Consider the following 18,160-nt stretch of genomic DNA (forward strand, 5'->3'; position numbering starts at 1 on the left):
TGATTTTCTTTTTTGGGTTAACCAATAGGAAATTAAATAAACATTATCTTTACATTTATACTCATCTTGCAAAGAGAAAATAAGACTCCGACACAAGGAATATGTAAAAAGATCCTCCACGCGTCTCCATAACATTATTTTAAAAGACCGGGTAAAAGGTAAACCATAAACTCCACCAATAAGAAAACGGGAGAGCATCATTGGTAGGACGGACGAAAGGAGGGACTTCGGAAACAACTGGCAGTGGCTCCTCCAATCAAATCGAAGGACCGATTTACGCTCTTTCGTTCGCGTCCAATCAGACGTCAGTGAGGTTGCTTCTGCGGTCGACGCGCCTTTCAGTTCTCAGGTTCAGGCAGATTTGATTCACTCTTCCTCCTCACGTCCGACTGTCTCCTACCTCACCTCTTCACGCACATCACTTTTCTCGTTTTTCTTTAAAGTCTCTCTATAAATCACCATGGCTGATACCGCTGTTGACACGACCACCGCCCCCGAGATCACCGCAAAGGTAAGTTTGATTGAAAATGATTCTAGTAAAATTACTCTTTGTTGGAAAAAATCGGTCAGTCAGTGAAATATCAGGTGTAACGGTTATATTTTCTTCATAAATTACATCTAAATGTGTGTGAATAGCGTTACGTCGCAATTGTATCTTTTATAAACCGAAATTAGTAAAAAAAAGCATACTATCATTTTTTTGTAATTCGATTCTGAGTCGCGTTCAATTTAACGAGAGTCTGTAGGTTAAACACGACGTATTCTGTCAAAAAAAATGAATTAAATACATCAAAGTAAACGTCTGTGAGGGTTGAACTCGACATTTAATTCCAGTATCGTTCCGCTAAGGTTGGCGTGGGAGTAAAATCGTGAACTGTGTGTTTTTCTTTCTTTGCGGTCTTTTTTCTTTCTTTCATTGCGTTGAGTCGACGCTTTTGATCTCAGCCGCTCGAATAGGCGGGAATATCTACGCCGCGTGCTCTACGGTGTTCGCACCTCTCGCCCCCTCCCACCGGTCTCCTCCGAGCACGTTTCACCGTTGCGCGCTCCCGCGTCCTCCCTCCTTTTGTTTCCAGCTCGACTTGTGAGCGCGCATGCGCATGCTCGATCCCCTCAGGGAAAGAAAAGGGGCGACGGGGAAGGAGGCGCGAAATAACCTAAAGTGACCCCCGACATGTGCGCGTGAACAATAGAGTGATTTCACGAAGGCCTACGGGAACTTAATAATGGGGGCGGTGAGAGATTTATACGTCATAGACTTCAAAACGTATATTTATTACTTTTTAAAGAGCGCATGCGTGTACTGAAAAAAATGTATGTACACAACAGTGGTGGTTATATGGTTTTACTACAAACACCATAAGGTTAGTTTAACTAACCTTATAGTTACTGTTGTAATGCTCCATTTTTCTAGGGGTATCTTATTAAAAGTCGACTTTAGTTTGTTTTAAAAGCTAACTTGCGTATTCACATTTTTACATCTGCCATTAAATATATTTTGTTAGGCGGTGAGCCAGCTGGTGTGTGTGTGGTCTGTGGTTCATCTGTTTGTAGGTGGGGAGATACTCTAGAAAACAAACTTTCCCCTATACTAACTATAACTAAACTCACTGTGCGATCATCTGCATTGTCTTTTCATTGTAGGCTTATTTATTAACACATAAACTTTTGCTTCATTTCAGGAACTGAAAGAGAAGAAGGAGGTGGTTGAAGAGACACCAAAAGAGGAGGCAGCAAAGGAAAATGGCAGCGAAGAAGCACCTGCCAATGGAAATGGAACAGTGAGTAAGCGTTGTGTATTTCCCAGCAGGCCTTGTGGCTTTTGTCCCCGGGTACTCGCTCGATGCGCAGGTGTTTGAGGGCCCCTTCTCCCCCACCGCTCTTTGTTTAGGGGTCGAGAGCCGACACAGATGCGTCTTACGTGGTGACGGCTCACGCGAGTCTTTAATAGTCATTTACATAACTGACTGGGAATTTATCTTTTAATCTTAATTTGACAGATTACAATTATTTAAATGACATTGGTATCGGTTTCACTCATGGTGTTTTCTGTCTTTAGACTAATGGTGCTTCTCACAAGGAAGAAACCAATGATGATGAAGAGGCCGGAGAGGATGAGGAGGGTAAGTTGTGCAATGTAAAATTTGCTTTCTAATAATTTAATTGTTCTTGTTAATAGAGATTAACTTTGGTTTTGTTGAACAGCAGGAGAGGAGGAGGAGAAGAACGGTGCTGAGGAGGAGAGCGGTGCTGAGGAAGAGGCAGATGGACATCCTGTGAAGCGTCCAGCGGAAGAGGAGGTAAGTTCGGATTTCAGCCGTTCCTTCTGAATCTTTACGGCCTTCCACGGTTTTTTTTTTTTTACATTCTTATCTCTGCTTGTTTGCTTATAGGAGGCAGTCGAAACAAAGAAACAGAAGACAGAGGAGAACGGAGACTCCACAGAGGCTGAAGTCAAAGCTTAAAGTACTGCTAGCTCTGTCTGTATGGTCATTCTGACCTAGTAGAGTTTGTGCTTTCTGTATATTTCAGACGTTCTTTTACCGCTACGAAACAATTTTATTGCACTGAGGCCCGTAACATCGCGAACCTGTCCCTTTTTGTACGACCTTATTTATTGGTGTTGGACCAAGATTTAGAACCCTTCGTTTAAAAAAAATGAATAAAACGTTAAGGATGAAAGTTTGTTGGCATAAGTTTTACAAGCACACAATTCTACTCTGTTATTTGACCAGCAGATACAAACACACACGCAACTGAAAGCCGAAGGTTCTGTCATTTCCATAGATGACATTTCTGTTTTACTAAAGACCAAAGATGAGTTTTAAGCTGGGGCTAATATACAATGTTTAACCTGGTTGTGCTGCTAGAAGTTAATCCCTCGCGTTGGCAGATCAGTTAACGTAACAGATGGCTCGTATGTATGAGAGGGTTTCCACGGACAACAAGGATCGCCCGCCCCCTTTTCAGATGGCCTCTTAACATGTTAATTAACCCCTTTTTAAATCTTTAAAGTTTTTGGTCTTTTGTTCCATATGCATATAAAAGGATTGTATCTTTCTATCCTGATGTACAGTTTTGGGGTTTTTGTTTTATCATTGTGTTTTATATGGGAAGTGCGCATTGAAACAGTCTATAAAATAACAGTATGTTGGTACTGGTGTTCCTTCAGTCCTTCAAGCAAATCTTTTTTTTTTATGATTGTGTTTTGGTTGCTTTTTGACCACTGCTTTGTATAGTTTGGTTCAGGATTATAAATAAAATCGGTCTTGTCTTTTTAAAACAAATGTCTTTTGTGCTTATTTAACATTTAATTATGGTGTCAATCATTGGGAGCTGCTTAAAACGAGACCATGCCATCACTTTTTTTATTTATGTAAAGGACTTTGTAACTGGTGTCCACTATTTTAAGTAAAAGCTAGTTATGGCTTTCCTCATATTAAACCACATAAGGAAGTAACAAAGTGAATAGTGCACAGTTCAGTTAATAGATCTCAATCTATTTTGATTCCATTGCGCCCTCTGGTGGCTTATACCGCCTTATTACATTCTGATTAAGTGTAATAGAAACTACAGCAGTCTCGTGAATGCATTTAAATCACAAGGAGCAAAAGTTGTGAACCTAGATTGTCAGATTATTGGATAACAATGAGAACTTCTAGGATTTCATGACAAGAATTGAACTGAAACAAAATTATCTGTGTTTGTTAGAGATATATATGTATGTGTGTGTGTGTGTGTGTGTGTGTGTATATATATATATATATATATACAGTACTGTGCAAAAGCCACAAGAAACTTTTAGAAGCTTTAATGTCCATCCATATTTATTTTCATCTATTTTATTAAGATACAAACAGGAAATATGTACAAAAAATGTACATTTTCATGACTAAATGTCTTCTTTGGGCATAATCGGTGTTTAGTGTGACCTCTCTTGGCACTAAACACATCTTGAGTGTTTTTGAGCAGAATGAAGTAAAAAGACTCATTTCTTTATAAATTAGAAATTAAGATTTAAGAGATCCTGCAGTTTCCTGCTATTCCTCAAGTGGAAGGGGAGTTTACTCTAAAAACTTGACACATCAGTTTACATTTTTATACAGTTTTTAATACTATATACACATTTCCTGTATTTTCTGGATGTATTCTATTGAAGAAACAATTATATATGATCACTATAACATTGCAAAAACAACAAATCTAATTCTGGCATGGTGGCCTAAGACTTTTGCACAGTACTGTATATGGCGATAATCGGTATTGGAGGATAAAAGCAATTTTTCTCACTATCACCCAAAACAGCCGTTAGCCAGTATATCCTCTCAATCAAAAGAGAACAGGAATATGCGATAAATTTAAGCTCTGTGTGTAGAAAATGTTCAAAAACATCACTAGTTCAATGTTATTTTATCGGTAGCGGTAATTCAATTTTTTTATGTCTTTACTAAATAATCAAATGTCGGTAGTAAAACAATCTGCATGTATCGTATCAGTATATGCCATTCTAAGTAATCAAATATCGGTAGTAAAACAATCTGCATTTATCTTTATCGGTATATGCCATTCTAAGTAATTAAATATCGGCAGTAAAACAATCTGCATTTAACATTATCGTCACATGTCTTACCAAGTAATCAATATCGGTAGTAAAACAATCTGCATGTATCATTATCGGTATATGCCATTATAAGTAAATAAATACTGATAGTAAAACAATCAACATGTATCATTTTCGGTAAATGGCTTTCAAAGTAATTAAATATCGGTAGTAAAACAATTTGCATTTATCGTTATCGGTATATGACATTGTAAGTAATCAAATATCGGTAGTAAAACAATCTGCATTTGTCATTATCTTTATATGTCTTACCAACTATTCAAATATCGGTAGTAAAACAGTCTACATTTATTCTAAGTAATAAAAAAAAAATCGGTAGTAAAACAATATGCATTTATCGTTATCGATATATGTCTTACCAAGTATTCAAATATCGGTAGTAAAACAATCTACATTTATTCTAAGTAATAAAAAATCGGTAGTAAAACAATCTGCATTTATCGTTATCGATATATGTCATTCTAAGTAATCAAATATCGGTAGTAAAACAATCTACATTTATTCTAAGTAATAAAAAATCGGTAGTAAAACAATCTGCATTTATCGTTATCGATATATGTCATTCTAAGTAATCAAATATCGGTAGTAAAACAATCTACATTTATTCTAAGTAATAAAAAATCGGTAGTAAAACAATCTGCATTTATCGTTATCGATATATGTCATTCTAAGTAATCAAATATCGGTAGTAAAACAATCCTCATTTATAATTATCGGTATATGTTTTACCAAGTAATCAAATATCGGTAGTAAAACAAACTACATTTATAATTATCGGTATATGTTTTACCAAGTAATCAAATATCGGTAGTAAAACAATCTACATTTATAATTATCGGTATATGTTTTACCAAGTAATCAAATATCGGTAGTAAAACAATATTCATTTATCGTTATCGGTATATGGCATTCTAAGTAATCAAATACCGGCAGCAAAACAATCTGCATTTATTGTTATATGTCATTCTAAGTAATCAAATATCGTTAGTAAAATAATCTGCATTTATCATTATTGGTACATGTCGTCCTATATGTCTTACTGTCACCACTATGGGGTGGTGAATGCGCAGTGGATAAGACACATGCCTTTGGTGTGAGAGACCCGGGTTTGAATCCACTGTAACACCATTGTGTCCCTGAGCAAGATACTTTATCAGTATATGTCATTGTAAATAATCAAATATCGGTAGTAAAAAAATCTGTATTACTGGTATATATGTCATTCTAAGTAATCAAATATCAGTAGTAAAAAAGTAAAACAATCATTATTTATCATTAGATTTCATACTAAGTAATCAAATATAGGTATAATAAAGAAAAACAATCGTTATTAATCGGTATCAGATGATGTCATTTTAAGAAATCAAATATCGGTATCGGCAAAGAAATTTTGTATCGCCACATCCTTAAACAAAATATTAAACTAACTAGTCTGAGAAAGCCAATGTTGTCCATTTCTTTGAGCCGTTTGGTACAGCGGATGAATCAGTCCACCAGTAGTTAGTTTTCTTTTTAAACAGTGTATTGTTTTTTAAACTCAAACACTTTTGAGTGAATAAAAAACCTCTGTATACCTGTTTTATGCTTATGTAAATACACATGACTTCGGAAAAAATTTGATAATGTATTTGATTCAGTTCTTTATTTGCTGGAGCTTGCTACCTGCTAAACATAACTTATTAATAGTTCAATGTTTTGTGCGGCATGTATTGCAAAGCTCAAAACGTCACCCTTCAGAGGTGTGCAGACATACAAAGCAAAACAAACAAACCAAAACGATGCTTAGCAACACAAGGGCACCCTTCAGAGCGCTCTGGTGTAGAGTCCATATTTGATGTCCAGATTTGTTGCTGGTCACCAAACAATACGTTTGGCTTTTTCTTCCGCACGCAGCCTCTTGTTTCCTTATTGCGGTCACTCATACGCCGGCCTCAACGTCCGTTCTGCCTGATAATGACAAGAACGACTGTCGTTACAATCATTCTGCCAGACCACAGAGATGCAGGCATGACAGCGTGCGGTCCATGACATTGCTCAGAGTAAAGGGAAGCATAAATGTGGCATTTATGGTTTTCTCATAAATATGTCATTGAAGAAGCCGCCGGTGTCAAAGTACGAACCATGTTGCATTATGGCAAACATGCGAAGATCACTGTATTCATAAATCATGGGTTTGTGCATGTATGTAGTGTTCAATAAAGTTTAAAAATTGTGCAAAGCGAAGAACTAATAGACACACACACACACACTTTCTCTGTTTTACTGTCATACAGTTTGAAACAGAGGCCCAGAGTAAGGCTTGGATGCGGCTTTCCATGCAAACAAACTGACACAATTCGACAAGAACAGAGAGCGTACAGTTGTTTTGGATATGTGAGAGGGGTTAACTTTTATTAAAAGCACTGAAATTGAACAAGAAGTAGCTGATCCAAAAAGACATAAAGAGAGCTAAAAACTTCCTCACGTATGAGGAACTGACAGTAAAAAACATTTCACATATGTACAACAAGCTGGAGGAAATAACCACCAGGCATGACGTGTACACAAACACACATCGCTCCTGACACACTACACAAGCTCGCTGTCATGCAGTCATCGTTGCAGCATGCTAACATTGAGATATCGGTCTGCAGGATGCATAGTCTTAAATGGCAGCTGTTTTACCCTCTCTCACATCTCCAGTACCGTGTACATGTGTCGAGTCAAGAGGGTAAATCCGAAGCAAGCGCAATAAACTGAACTGTCTGTTTGTGTACAGGGTCCAACATTAACACCTGCAAATGGCTGGTAAACAGGATTTGAAATACACAGTGGGATACAAAGCCAACGTCAGGGGGTTGCGGTTTCATATTTGTAGCAAAAAAAGACATTATGTCATATTCAAAGGGATAGTTCAAAAAACCAAAACAGATGTGGGTCAAAAACAGATGTGGGTCATCATTGACTTCCAAAGTAAGAAAAATAATACCATGGAATCCAATGGTGCCCCAGATCTGTTTGGTTATTAACATTCGTTAATTTATGTTTAGTCATTTATACATTTTTATACATTTTTTGGGGTGAACTTTCCCAACTTTGGTGAAATTGTCCATGTGGCGTTCTGGAGCAACAATGATTAAAAAACTATTTGTTCGCTTCCAATAAACTTCCTGTAAACCAATTTTCCACTGTGGTTAAAGTCATAAAAGATGCATGATAGTCGTTGGTCCTTTATTTCGAGAACTTGAATCTCTTTTGTTCATTGTACGTAGCTCAACCAATAGAGCTTTGAGTTAGCAACCCAACAGTCACGTGTTCGATCAAAGTGTAACTTCTAATACACCGTACAATGCAAAAAATGATTTTCAAGAAAAAAAAAGAAAGAGTATTTTGTCTTAAAAATAGCTAAAAATTCTTAAATTAAGTTGCTTTTTCTTGATGAGCAAAACCACCCCAGAAAATAAGTCTAGTTTTAGACCAAAAAAATATAAAATTTTAGTGATTTTGTGGATAAAAAAGCAAAAAAATCTGCCAATGGGGTAAGCAAATTTTTTTAAAACATTTTTCTTAAACACTAAATTCAAGAAAATTTAAAAAAAAAAAAATCTTACCCCATTGGCAGTTTTTTTTTGCTTGTTTTATGCACAAAATCACTTAAATTTTATATTTTTGGTCTAAAAACAAGACTTATTTTCCTAGGCCATTTTTCCAAGAATTTAATTTATCCCTGGAGAACCCACACTGCAAAAAATGATTTTCAATAAAAAAATTCTTAGTATTTCTGTCTTGTTTTCAGTAAAAATATCAAACAATTCTTAAAGTAAGATGCTTTTTCTTGATGAGCAAAACGACCCAAAAAATAAGTCTAGTTTTTAGACCAAAAATATCAAATGTAAGTGATTTTGTGCATAAAACAAGCAAAAAAAATCACTTAAATTTGAGATTTGGTCTAAAAACTAGACTTAGTTTCTTGGGTCGTTTTGCTCATCAAGAAAAAGCATATTAATTGAAGAATTTTTTGATATTTTTACTGAAAACAAGACAAAAATACTAAGATTTTTTTTTCTTGAAAATCATTTTTTGCAGTGCAAGAAGATTTTGGATAGCAGCAATTAACATTGGCCAAATTTGACCCGGTGGGTTCTCCAGGGTTACGAATTTCTAGATATTTTTACTGAAAACAAGAAAAAAAATACTAAGTAAGAAAGTCATTTTTTGCAGTGATAAAAGCATCTGCCAAATGCATAAATATAAATGTAACCCAAGTTGCAATTTATAATTGCCTATGTAAGAATCCGGCACCTACCGAGTGTTAATTTTGGACCCTGTGTGTAAGTGCGAGAGAACAGATCTAAATGTGCACCAGTAGCGGTTGGGTCTCACTCAGTGGAGGCTCACCCTCGGGTGGTGGCAGCTGGTACACCACACACAGTGAGGAATACAGGCAGCCCACAAATGACATCAGACTCGAAAAGTACATCACGCCCTGGGCCCCACCCACCAGCGATGTCAAAGGACCCATCGCCACGGAAACCAAGATCTGCGCCAGGAAGTACTGGCAGCTGAGCAGGGAGATGTCAACACCCATACCACGCCTGGTCCCGTCTTCTGATGAACCGCAGAACTGCAGAGGAACACATATGCACATTTGTGATGAAAAACAATTAGGTATAAAAGACACGTTTAATTTAATACAAGACGTAATTGGATTCAAAGGTTTCTCGGATATTGCACATAGACGTTGCCATCATTCGCCAGGATATACACTTTGGAGATGTTAGGTGGTACTGTGCTATTGAGTTTTAGTTTTGTATTGGCGAATGGTGGCATGAAGCACTCAAGGGGGGGTTTCGTGGTCCTCACAAAAATGCTCACAAAACTGCAACTGTTATATTAGGAGCTTCACAGTCACCATCTATTTTTTGCATGAAAAGCAGGCTGGGTATTTTAGTATACCGTAGTGTTAGAGCATTGCATTAACAGTGCAAAAGTTCATTGGTTTGAACCCAGGGAACACACAATGCAAAAAATTACTTTCTTACTTAGTATTTCTGTCTTGTTTTCAGTAAAAATATCCAAAAAAATCTTAAATTAAGATCAAATTTCTTGATGAGCAAAATGACCTAAGAAAATAAGTCGAGTTTTTAGACAAATAAATATAAAATTTAAGGCAATTTGTGCTTAAAACCAGCAAGAAAAATCTGTCAATGGAATAAGAAAATATTTCTTATATTAAGTGTTTATGAAAAAGTAAACTTGTTTCAAGAAAAATTTTCTTATTCCATTGGCAGATTTTTTTCAGCTTGTTTTAAGCACTTATTTACTTAGTTTATATTTTTTTTGTCTAAAAACTAGACTTATTTTCTAAGGTTGTTTTGCTCATCAAGAAAATACATATTAATATAAGTATATATAATATTTTAGATATTTCTACTGAAAATAAGACAACAAAACTAAGTAATAAAGTCATTTTTTGCAGTGCACATCCTGATAAAAATGTAAACCTTAATGCACTTTGGAAAAAAGCATCTGACAAATTCATAAATGTGAATTTTGTGTTCCTTAAGTATAAACTATATACACTGCAAAAAATGACTTTCTTACTTAGAATTTATCTGTAATATCTAAAAATTCTTAAATCAAGATGCCCCTTACTTGATGAGCAAAATAAAATAATAAATAAAACAAGCAAAAAAATCTGCCAAGCAGACAAGCAAAAAAATAAAACAAGCAAAAAAATCTGCCAAAGGGGTAAGCAAATTTTTCTTGAATTTAGTGTTTAAGAAAAATGTTCAAGATTTTTTTGCTTACCCCATTGGCAGATTTTTTGCTTGTTTTATTCACAAAATCACTTAAATTTGATATTTTGGGTCTAAAAACTAGACTTATTTTCTTGGGTAGTTTTGCTCATCAAGAAAAAGCATCTCAATTTAAGTTTTTTTTTTAGATATTTTTACTGAAAACAAGACAAAAATACTAAGAATTTTTTTTCTTGAAAATCATTTTTTTGCAGTGTACATTATGGCAGGATTTCTATTTTTATTTAAACTTTTCTCATATGTATGCTCTCACCTGAGGGCTCTGGTAATAATCGCAGAGCAGAGAGTAAGGCAGCGTGCACAGAGAAGAGAAGAGGACCCCATAGGTAACACAAAGAGACAGCACCACATACAGGTTAGTGGAGAGAGTGGCCAGTCCTGTGCCCAATCCAAAGGCCAGGTAGGCAAAAAAATACAGCGAACGCAGAGAGAATCTCTCCTCCAGCTTCTCGAGAATGGCTGCAAGATCAAATCAAGATGAGGAATGCTAATACATGAATGCTAAAGGCAAACGGTGTATGCATGTATTGGTTTACTAACCTGAATAAAACGCAGCACTGAATGCATAGATGCACATGCCCCAGCAGCCCATGCTGACGCCCGCGTTGTAGCGCTGATATGCCTCTGAATCGTGAGGGGCCTTTGGGTCGCCCCCAAATACGACTTCACCCATAAAGTCAGTGTAGAAGAGCAACATCCCCTCAAACGATAACCAGCCTGTAACACATGTGAAGCAGACAGATCATTTTTGTCAAAAAGGTCATTTTTATCTTTTTCATAATGTGCCAGGATTATCTAGAACTAAATAAGTACTACTAAATAATACTTAAGGACTCATAAATAGTATAGGTGGTATTGAGTTAGCTAACACAAGCCGTTTTAGATATTTTAAACATTTGCATTTAGCAGCCGGGTTGCCAAGTATGCAAGAACTAAGGAGTCTGCAGGCTGTTTTTCATGTCAACAGGTTGAAGTGACCCCAATAATGTGATATTTAGCCCAATTAATGCAAATTTTAGCAAATTAACCGTGCCAAAAATGCAGATTTTTTGCCCAGAATTGGGTTTTTGTTGTGAAAACCTGGCAACCCTGCCTTAGGGAGGCAATAACATGAGAAGTGTAATACAAAATTACAAAGTTTCAACAATTTTTAGAGACAACACCTATTGAAAGAGGACGATGACATGAAGAAGTGGTTGTTTTATCAAACAGAGTAAGCTTTAACTTATTAACATAAACACAGTAAACGAGAATTTGGCTGTTTTAACACTGTTGCCACAAGCTGTTTTTCATGTCCACAGCTTGAAGCGACCCCAACATTTTGTTATTTTAGTAGATGAACCCTGCCAAAAACGCAGATTTTATCTCTAAAATGTTACCCATATGTTTTTGCTGTGAAAACCTGGCAACCCTGTCTTATGGAGGCAATAACATGAGAAATGCAATACAAAGTTACAACCATTTTTAGAGACAACACCTATTGGAGGAGGAAGATAAGATGAAGAAGAGGTTGTTTTATCAAACAGAGTAAGCTTTTAACATGTTAACATGAACCAAGTCTATAAAAATTGGTCTATTTTGACACTGTTGCCACAGGCTGTTTTTCATGTCCACGGCTTAAAGCGACCCCAACATTGTGATATTTATTCCCGAAAATGCGTATTTTAGCAGATGATTCCTGCCAAAAATGCTGATTTTATCCCTAAAATGTTACCCGTGGGTTTTAGCTGTGAAAACTGGGCAACCCTGTCTTAAGTATGCAATAACATGAGAAGTGCAATACAAAGATACAAAAATTTTTCGAGACAACACCTATTGGAGGAGGAAGATAAGATGAAGAAGAGGTTGTTTTTTATCAAACAGAGTAACCTTTTAACATGTTAACATGAACCAAGTCCGCGAGAATTTTCACACTTTTGCCGCAGGCTGTTTTTCATGTCCACAGCTTGAAGCGACCCCATTATGTGATATTTTTCCACGTAAATGCGTATTTTAGCAGATGAATCCTGACAAAAACGCAGATTTTATCCCTAGAATTTTTCCTGTGAAAACCTGGCAACCCTGATTAACAGATGCTTTTATCCAAATGATTCATCTTAAGGAGGCAATAACATGAGAAGTGCAATACAAAGTTACAAAGTTTCAACTATTTTTAGAGACAACACCTATTGGAGGAGGACGAAAAGATAAATAATGTAAAGAATTCCCAAAAACGATATGTATGCCCTTTTCTTTAAAAGGTTAAATCTTTAACCATATCAGGTTACAAAACTCACCTGTATAACAAAACCAGTCACACACACACACAAACATAGAAGCTAGCAAAAGCTAGTCGTATAGACAATTTGTAAATCCCAGTGGCCTATGAAATGTAAAACATGTATTACCCAGGAAATGGTTGGTGCACAGGCTTCGTAAACACGGAGGCATCCTGTAGATGGCGGTACAGAGCAGTTTGATTGACATTTGACTGTCTGCTGTCTCACTACTGCTACTGAGGTCACTCTCATAGCGCATCCCATTCAACAAGATATTTGCCACCTTGAAGAAGAAACACATTTTTAACAGTCTATTAACAATACACTTGTACATGTCTGTCAGCTCCCAGGTCATCCATACCAGGGGTTTTCAAACTTTATGATGCCAAGGACCCCCAAATAGGAGAAACCTTTTGTGAGGGACCCCTAGCAAAAAATCTTTCGGGTAACATCAGAAGTATTCAGGCCAATCACAACGTTCTGGTTAGCTGGCCAAACGGAGGACACCGCGTTTTTTTCAGAACGATGAGGTTTGTACAAAATCAAAGCGTTTCGGGGGGCACGGCATAGAGGAGCAACAATAACGTAGGGTATGTGGAAAATAATGTGTATTTTGAACCATAAACGACACAAACACATTGTATAACACCAAATACACAAAATACCATTGTTTTTTACAACATAATAAGTGCTCTTTGAGAAAATCATTTTTAGCTAGTTTTAATGTGGCTCTTCCTCCAGATAATGGACTAGAAATATTAATGACTCATAATGCACTTACAGTCATTTCCAATTTTCTTGTCTAGTAAAATGTACGCCCTATCATCCGCTTATGACTCGAAATAGTTCACAGCTCTGACTTTTCATTTTTTTTTAAATAATTTGGTACTCGTTGTCATGGATCACATGGTGTTACAGGCAATAACAATATAATATTTCTGATGAAAAGAGTTTATATAACTGAAAATCATGAGTCAGTTTCCATTCTGTTACACAACGCCGAAAATGACTTTCTTACTTAGTATTTTTGTGTTGCTTTCAGTACAAAACAAATATTTAAAAATTGCTAAATCAAGAAGTATTTTCTTGATAAGCAAGAAATGAGCAAGACAATAAGTCTAGTTTTTAGACAAAAAAAAGATAAAAATGTAAGTAAATTTGTGCTTAAAGGGACACTCCACTTTTTTGAAAATAAGCTCCAGCTCCCCTAGAGTTAAACATTTGATTTTGACCTTTTTGGAATCCATTCAGCTGATCTCCGGATCTGGCGCTAGCACTTTTAGCGTAGCTTAACACAATCATTTGAATCTGATTAGACCATTAGCATCGCGGTCAAAAATAACCAAAGAGTTTTGATATTTTTCCTATTTAAAACTTGACTCTTCTGTAGTTACATCGTGTACTAAGACCGACAGAAAATTAAAAGTTGCGATTTTCTAGGCCGATATGGCTAGGAACTATATTTTCATTCTGGCGTAATAATCAGGACTTTGCTGGCGTAACATGGCTGCAGCAGGCGCAATGATATTACGCAGAGCCTAAAAATAGTCCCCTTGGTAACTTTCAATAGCTGGGGACTATATTCGGGCACTGCGTAATATCATATCTGACTAGAAAATCGCAACTTTTAAATTCCCCTCGGTCATTTTTAAGCACGATGCTAATGGTCTAATCAGATTCAATGGATTATGCTAAGCTATGCTAAAAGTGGTACCGGCAGACCCAGAGATTGGCTGAATGGAATACAAAATGGAAAAAATCAAATGTTTAACTCTAGGGGAGGTTGGAAAGTGAGCCTATTTTTAAAAAAAGTGGAGTGTCCCTTTAAGCACAAATTAATTTACATTTTATCTTTTTTGTCTTACTGTGGGTTCACACCAGCCACGTTTGAGGCGTCAAATTCACATCTACCGCGTCTAGTTTGCCGCTGGAACATTTTGAGTTTACTCGCTTTATTCACGCGTGAAAGCCGTGCGTGAAATTCTATTCATCGAAACATTCAGGAAGAAATTCGCGTCATGGCAGGGGCTTCTGCGACTCCGCTCGCTTCCTGCAATCACGTCAGTACAATAGCAAGCTCCTGATTGGTTAACGTGGCGCGTTTTTCTGCCAAAGTTCAAATTTTTAAACTTGCGCGGTTCCCGCAGCAATGCTCAATTCGCACCAATGAGGCGGAATCGCGTCTACCGTGCCTTATTCGCGCCGCGAGACCTCCAGATGCACGTCAACGCGTCTTTACATTGACTTAACATTGAAATCACTCGCTCTTGGTACCCCTACCGCGGCTGGTCTGAACGCAGCATAAAAACGTATATACGACAATTTTCACCAAAAATATTACATTTTCATGGCTGTAACATTTTATGATCACATGACAATGAGTATACCATATTAAAATAAATCAATTGAAAAAAGCAGTAAAATAATGCTATTATATAATCACCCATACACAATGTATTTCTTCAATTTACACAGACACACCTGCTGACTGAAGGTGACGGTGCGTCTACGACCGTTATCCAGCCCATTGCTTGGGTCAATAAGTGGGTCCTCCATTAAGGCCAGACTCTGAGGACGTTTCAGTATTCCTAAGCTACTACCTCGCTGTAACCCTGAGGCACCCTGTTGGACCTCGACAAGTTGGTCCTCATTAGGTTGCTTTTGCTCATTTGCTGGCAACTCTTGAATTGCCAACATCTCTCCGTTAGGCTGTGAGAGTTTGTTTTGCTGCACAACATCATTCGTACCAAGCGTTTCACTTGATCGGGACACCCCTTGGGGAGGGGGCGTGTTCCCTGGTGGCAAAGGCAGAGCAACTGCTCCAGATTCTAATGGCTGGGGAGTCTGCTGTCCAGTGTAACATTCAATTAATACTCTGTCTATATAAGAGGTGCCAAAACTGGAAGCGAACTCATTGATGCCCGTGAGCGAGTTGTCTCGACTGATAAAACTGCCGTATTTGGGGGTGAGAGGACTCAAGGGGGAGATGGGGCTGGTGAGACCCGCATAGAGGCGCGCGTTGGCACTGCTCGAACGGCCCAAAGGATCCTGGTAAGGACGGTTGGAGAACTGGCTGCTGAATAGTGCATCCTCTTCATCTTCATCATCCAAGACTGCTCCAGGAGGTGGGGGCGGGGACAGAGGTAAGGGAAGGTTGGGGCTCTTGAGGTTTCGGGCGCTTCTCGTTTGAGGCTGAGATTGCGGTAGAGTCCGCTCAGGAATACTCGTGAGGGTCATAGCCGTGGCGGCGACAAGGGTGATGCTGGTGAACAGGTATATGACCCGGAGCTGGCCACCCATCGACCTTCCGAACTCAGTTTGGTCCCAGTTAATGCCACCCACGATGTAGCCGAACCCGCCTCCAAGACCTGCGTTACAAAGGCAACAGTAATTTAACCAAAAATTACAGTAATTGGCTTAAAGTTTTACTCTAACCTGCAAGTAGAGCATGTATATTCAAGCCTCTGTCTTGGTCCTCCGGGCTACACACATCCATCATGTACGCATGACTGGGGTTGTCAGCCGAATCAGCACTAAAGTCCATCAGAACCACGCCGCACACCGTCAGCACGATGCCCCACTTGTGATCGATGGTGGTGTCCGCCACAGCCGATCCAATGTCCCGTCCATTCAGTACCAGTGTGAGACCCAGCAGAGCTCCTGCAGACATCAAATTGTAATACAAGTCATATGTTAACCAGCCGAACAACAAGTTAAAGCTTTCATATCAAACAGTAATAAGTTATGAAGTGTGAGCAATCAAAGTGACGTTGGCCATAATTTTTTGGAAACGGCTCACCTATCGCCAAGGCAAAGATAAAAGGTCTCCTGCGACCAAACCGAGATGTACATCGATCGCTCCAAGCTCCAAGGAATGGCTGAAGCAGAAATCCTGGAAATGATGAAAGAAAATAAACAGATACTGAATATTCATTAATAAAACTATGTCCAATCTTAAAGCTATTTATAGCCACTTACCTAAAATTGGACTGATAAACCAAACAAGACTGTAAAACTGATCGGGCAAGCCCATCTGTAAAAGTACAGGTGTGACATACGCCGTCTCCATAGCGTAGCTGAACTCAATACCGAACAAAATACAGCCATTGAAGAGAAGTTCATGGAAAGCGCGTCTTGGAGGCAGCTCGCTCAAGTCCAGCTGTTCCAGAGGACACGGAGTGTTCGGAGGTGGAGGCGGAGACGGTCGGATAAGTTTCCTTCGTTTGGGGTGCCTCTGAAAATTGTTCGCTCTGTGACTGAGGTGCCGTGTAGTGGATGATGGAAAACTGGACGTCTTAGATAATGTAGGTCTCCAAGTGCTATCCTGAACGGTCCCAAACTTCCCTCCTACAGGGCTGGACAACAAGGGGTCGCTCGGGGTGCCCATTCCAGAAGACATCGCAAGTCTTAAATTTCTATTCACATTCACAAATCTGGAGGGAATAAAGTGTTAATGAAAATTTCAAGGAAACACAATCTAACAAATCACACTGTCAGACAAAGCAAGCTAAGGTTGTGGTGACATTGAGATGCCGGGCAAATAAACAAGTAAATCATGTGTCAAGCCATCAGAAAGGGGTGTCCGAATCAAAAGCAAGAGAGTAACAACACAGCGCTATGGAGGTCAGAGATGTGACACGTGCACACGGCGCACTGCAACCAATGCGCATAGAGATGCGCATTGCACATGTGGTCGGTCCATAGCTGAGAAAGCAAAACGGCAGTCTTTTCTCTACACATTTTTGCGAAATTCACCGCGTATCTGATGATCTTCTGATGTCGCTTTCCTTAATGCATGCATGCGCAAAGGCGCATAAAATCCTTTATTCATAATGCTGTTTAATTATGGATGAAAGGGGGATGCTGGCAGAGGACAACATGTTCATGTTTCTCTTAGACGAAACAAGCTGTGCACTTTAAATATGTTGTTTAACCAAATGACCAAATCATTTGTGTCCAGAGTGAAGATCATACGATCGATACCCACTGTTCTTTGTGAAAGGCGTGCAGATGAAAGCAAAAATATTACCTTGGTAGGGAATGCTTTTCGTGTGTTAGTGCACGAGCTCGGGTCGATGTTAAAACAGCAGACTGAACGACACATCGTGTTGACGCTGTTTGTTAAACTTTCATCTTTTATTGCCCTTTTTGGCGCAGTCATCTCTCAGTTGTTATCACGCTCCTCTGGTCTTTCCCGGTCCTCGCATCTCTACACCTCCCAACCATCGGCTCTCCCATGTGACGTCACGGCATCGCCCCTCCCGCACGCCCATCTGCAGCATCAGCAACACTCAATCCAAACCATAATAATATCCTGGACTATAATAATATACTGAATTATAATATAAATAATATTTTTTAAAGTTCTTTAATTAAAAATAATAATAATAAAAAAACCGCACACAAACGCTACGCGTTGGGTTTAAAAATAAATAGAAAAAAAATGCATTATTATTATTATTATTATTTATTATTATTATTAT

The 18,160-nt window shown here is 38.1% G+C and overlaps 2 protein-coding genes across 4 annotated transcripts; one reads left to right on the plus strand and one right to left on the minus strand.

Annotated features, from left to right (window-relative positions):
• The first annotated feature begins 351 nt into the window (after positions 1–351).
• On the plus strand, positions 352–3,287 carry LOC135740664 (uncharacterized). 2 transcript variants are annotated; one of them, XM_065259119.1, is made up of 5 exons: positions 352–511; positions 1,683–1,781; positions 2,060–2,123; positions 2,209–2,300; positions 2,394–3,287. In XM_065259119.1, the coding sequence occupies exons 1-5, from the start codon at positions 461–463 to the stop codon at positions 2,463–2,465; spliced, it is 378 nt and encodes a 125-aa protein (XP_065115191.1). In that variant the 5' UTR covers positions 352–460; the 3' UTR covers positions 2,466–3,287. The 2 variants fall into 2 exon arrangements, with proteins under 2 accessions (XP_065115191.1, XP_065115190.1); XM_065259118.1 differs by having other exon boundaries at positions 353–511; positions 2,206–2,300.
• Positions 3,288–3,912: 625 nt separating this feature from the next.
• On the minus strand, positions 3,913–17,892 carry slc45a1 (solute carrier family 45 member 1). 2 transcript variants are annotated; one of them, XM_065259122.1, is made up of 10 exons: positions 17,707–17,892; positions 16,656–17,110; positions 16,477–16,569; positions 16,113–16,337; positions 15,159–16,045; positions 12,807–12,960; positions 10,960–11,136; positions 10,673–10,878; positions 8,999–9,224; positions 3,913–6,568 (listed from the first exon to the last, which is right to left on the minus strand). In XM_065259122.1, exons 2-10 carry the CDS (start codon positions 17,074–17,076, stop codon positions 6,540–6,542), a joined length of 2,418 nt encoding a protein of 805 aa, XP_065115194.1. In that variant the 5' UTR covers positions 17,077–17,110; positions 17,707–17,892; the 3' UTR covers positions 3,913–6,539. The 2 variants fall into 2 exon arrangements, with proteins under 2 accessions (XP_065115194.1, XP_065115192.1); XM_065259120.1 differs by having other exon boundaries at positions 8,964–9,224.
• Positions 17,893–18,160: the final 268 nt, after the last annotated feature.

Source organism: Paramisgurnus dabryanus, chromosome 14, assembly GCF_030506205.2.
Source record: "Paramisgurnus dabryanus chromosome 14, PD_genome_1.1, whole genome shotgun sequence".
Taxonomy (NCBI): Eukaryota; Metazoa; Chordata; class Actinopteri; order Cypriniformes; family Cobitidae; genus Paramisgurnus; species Paramisgurnus dabryanus.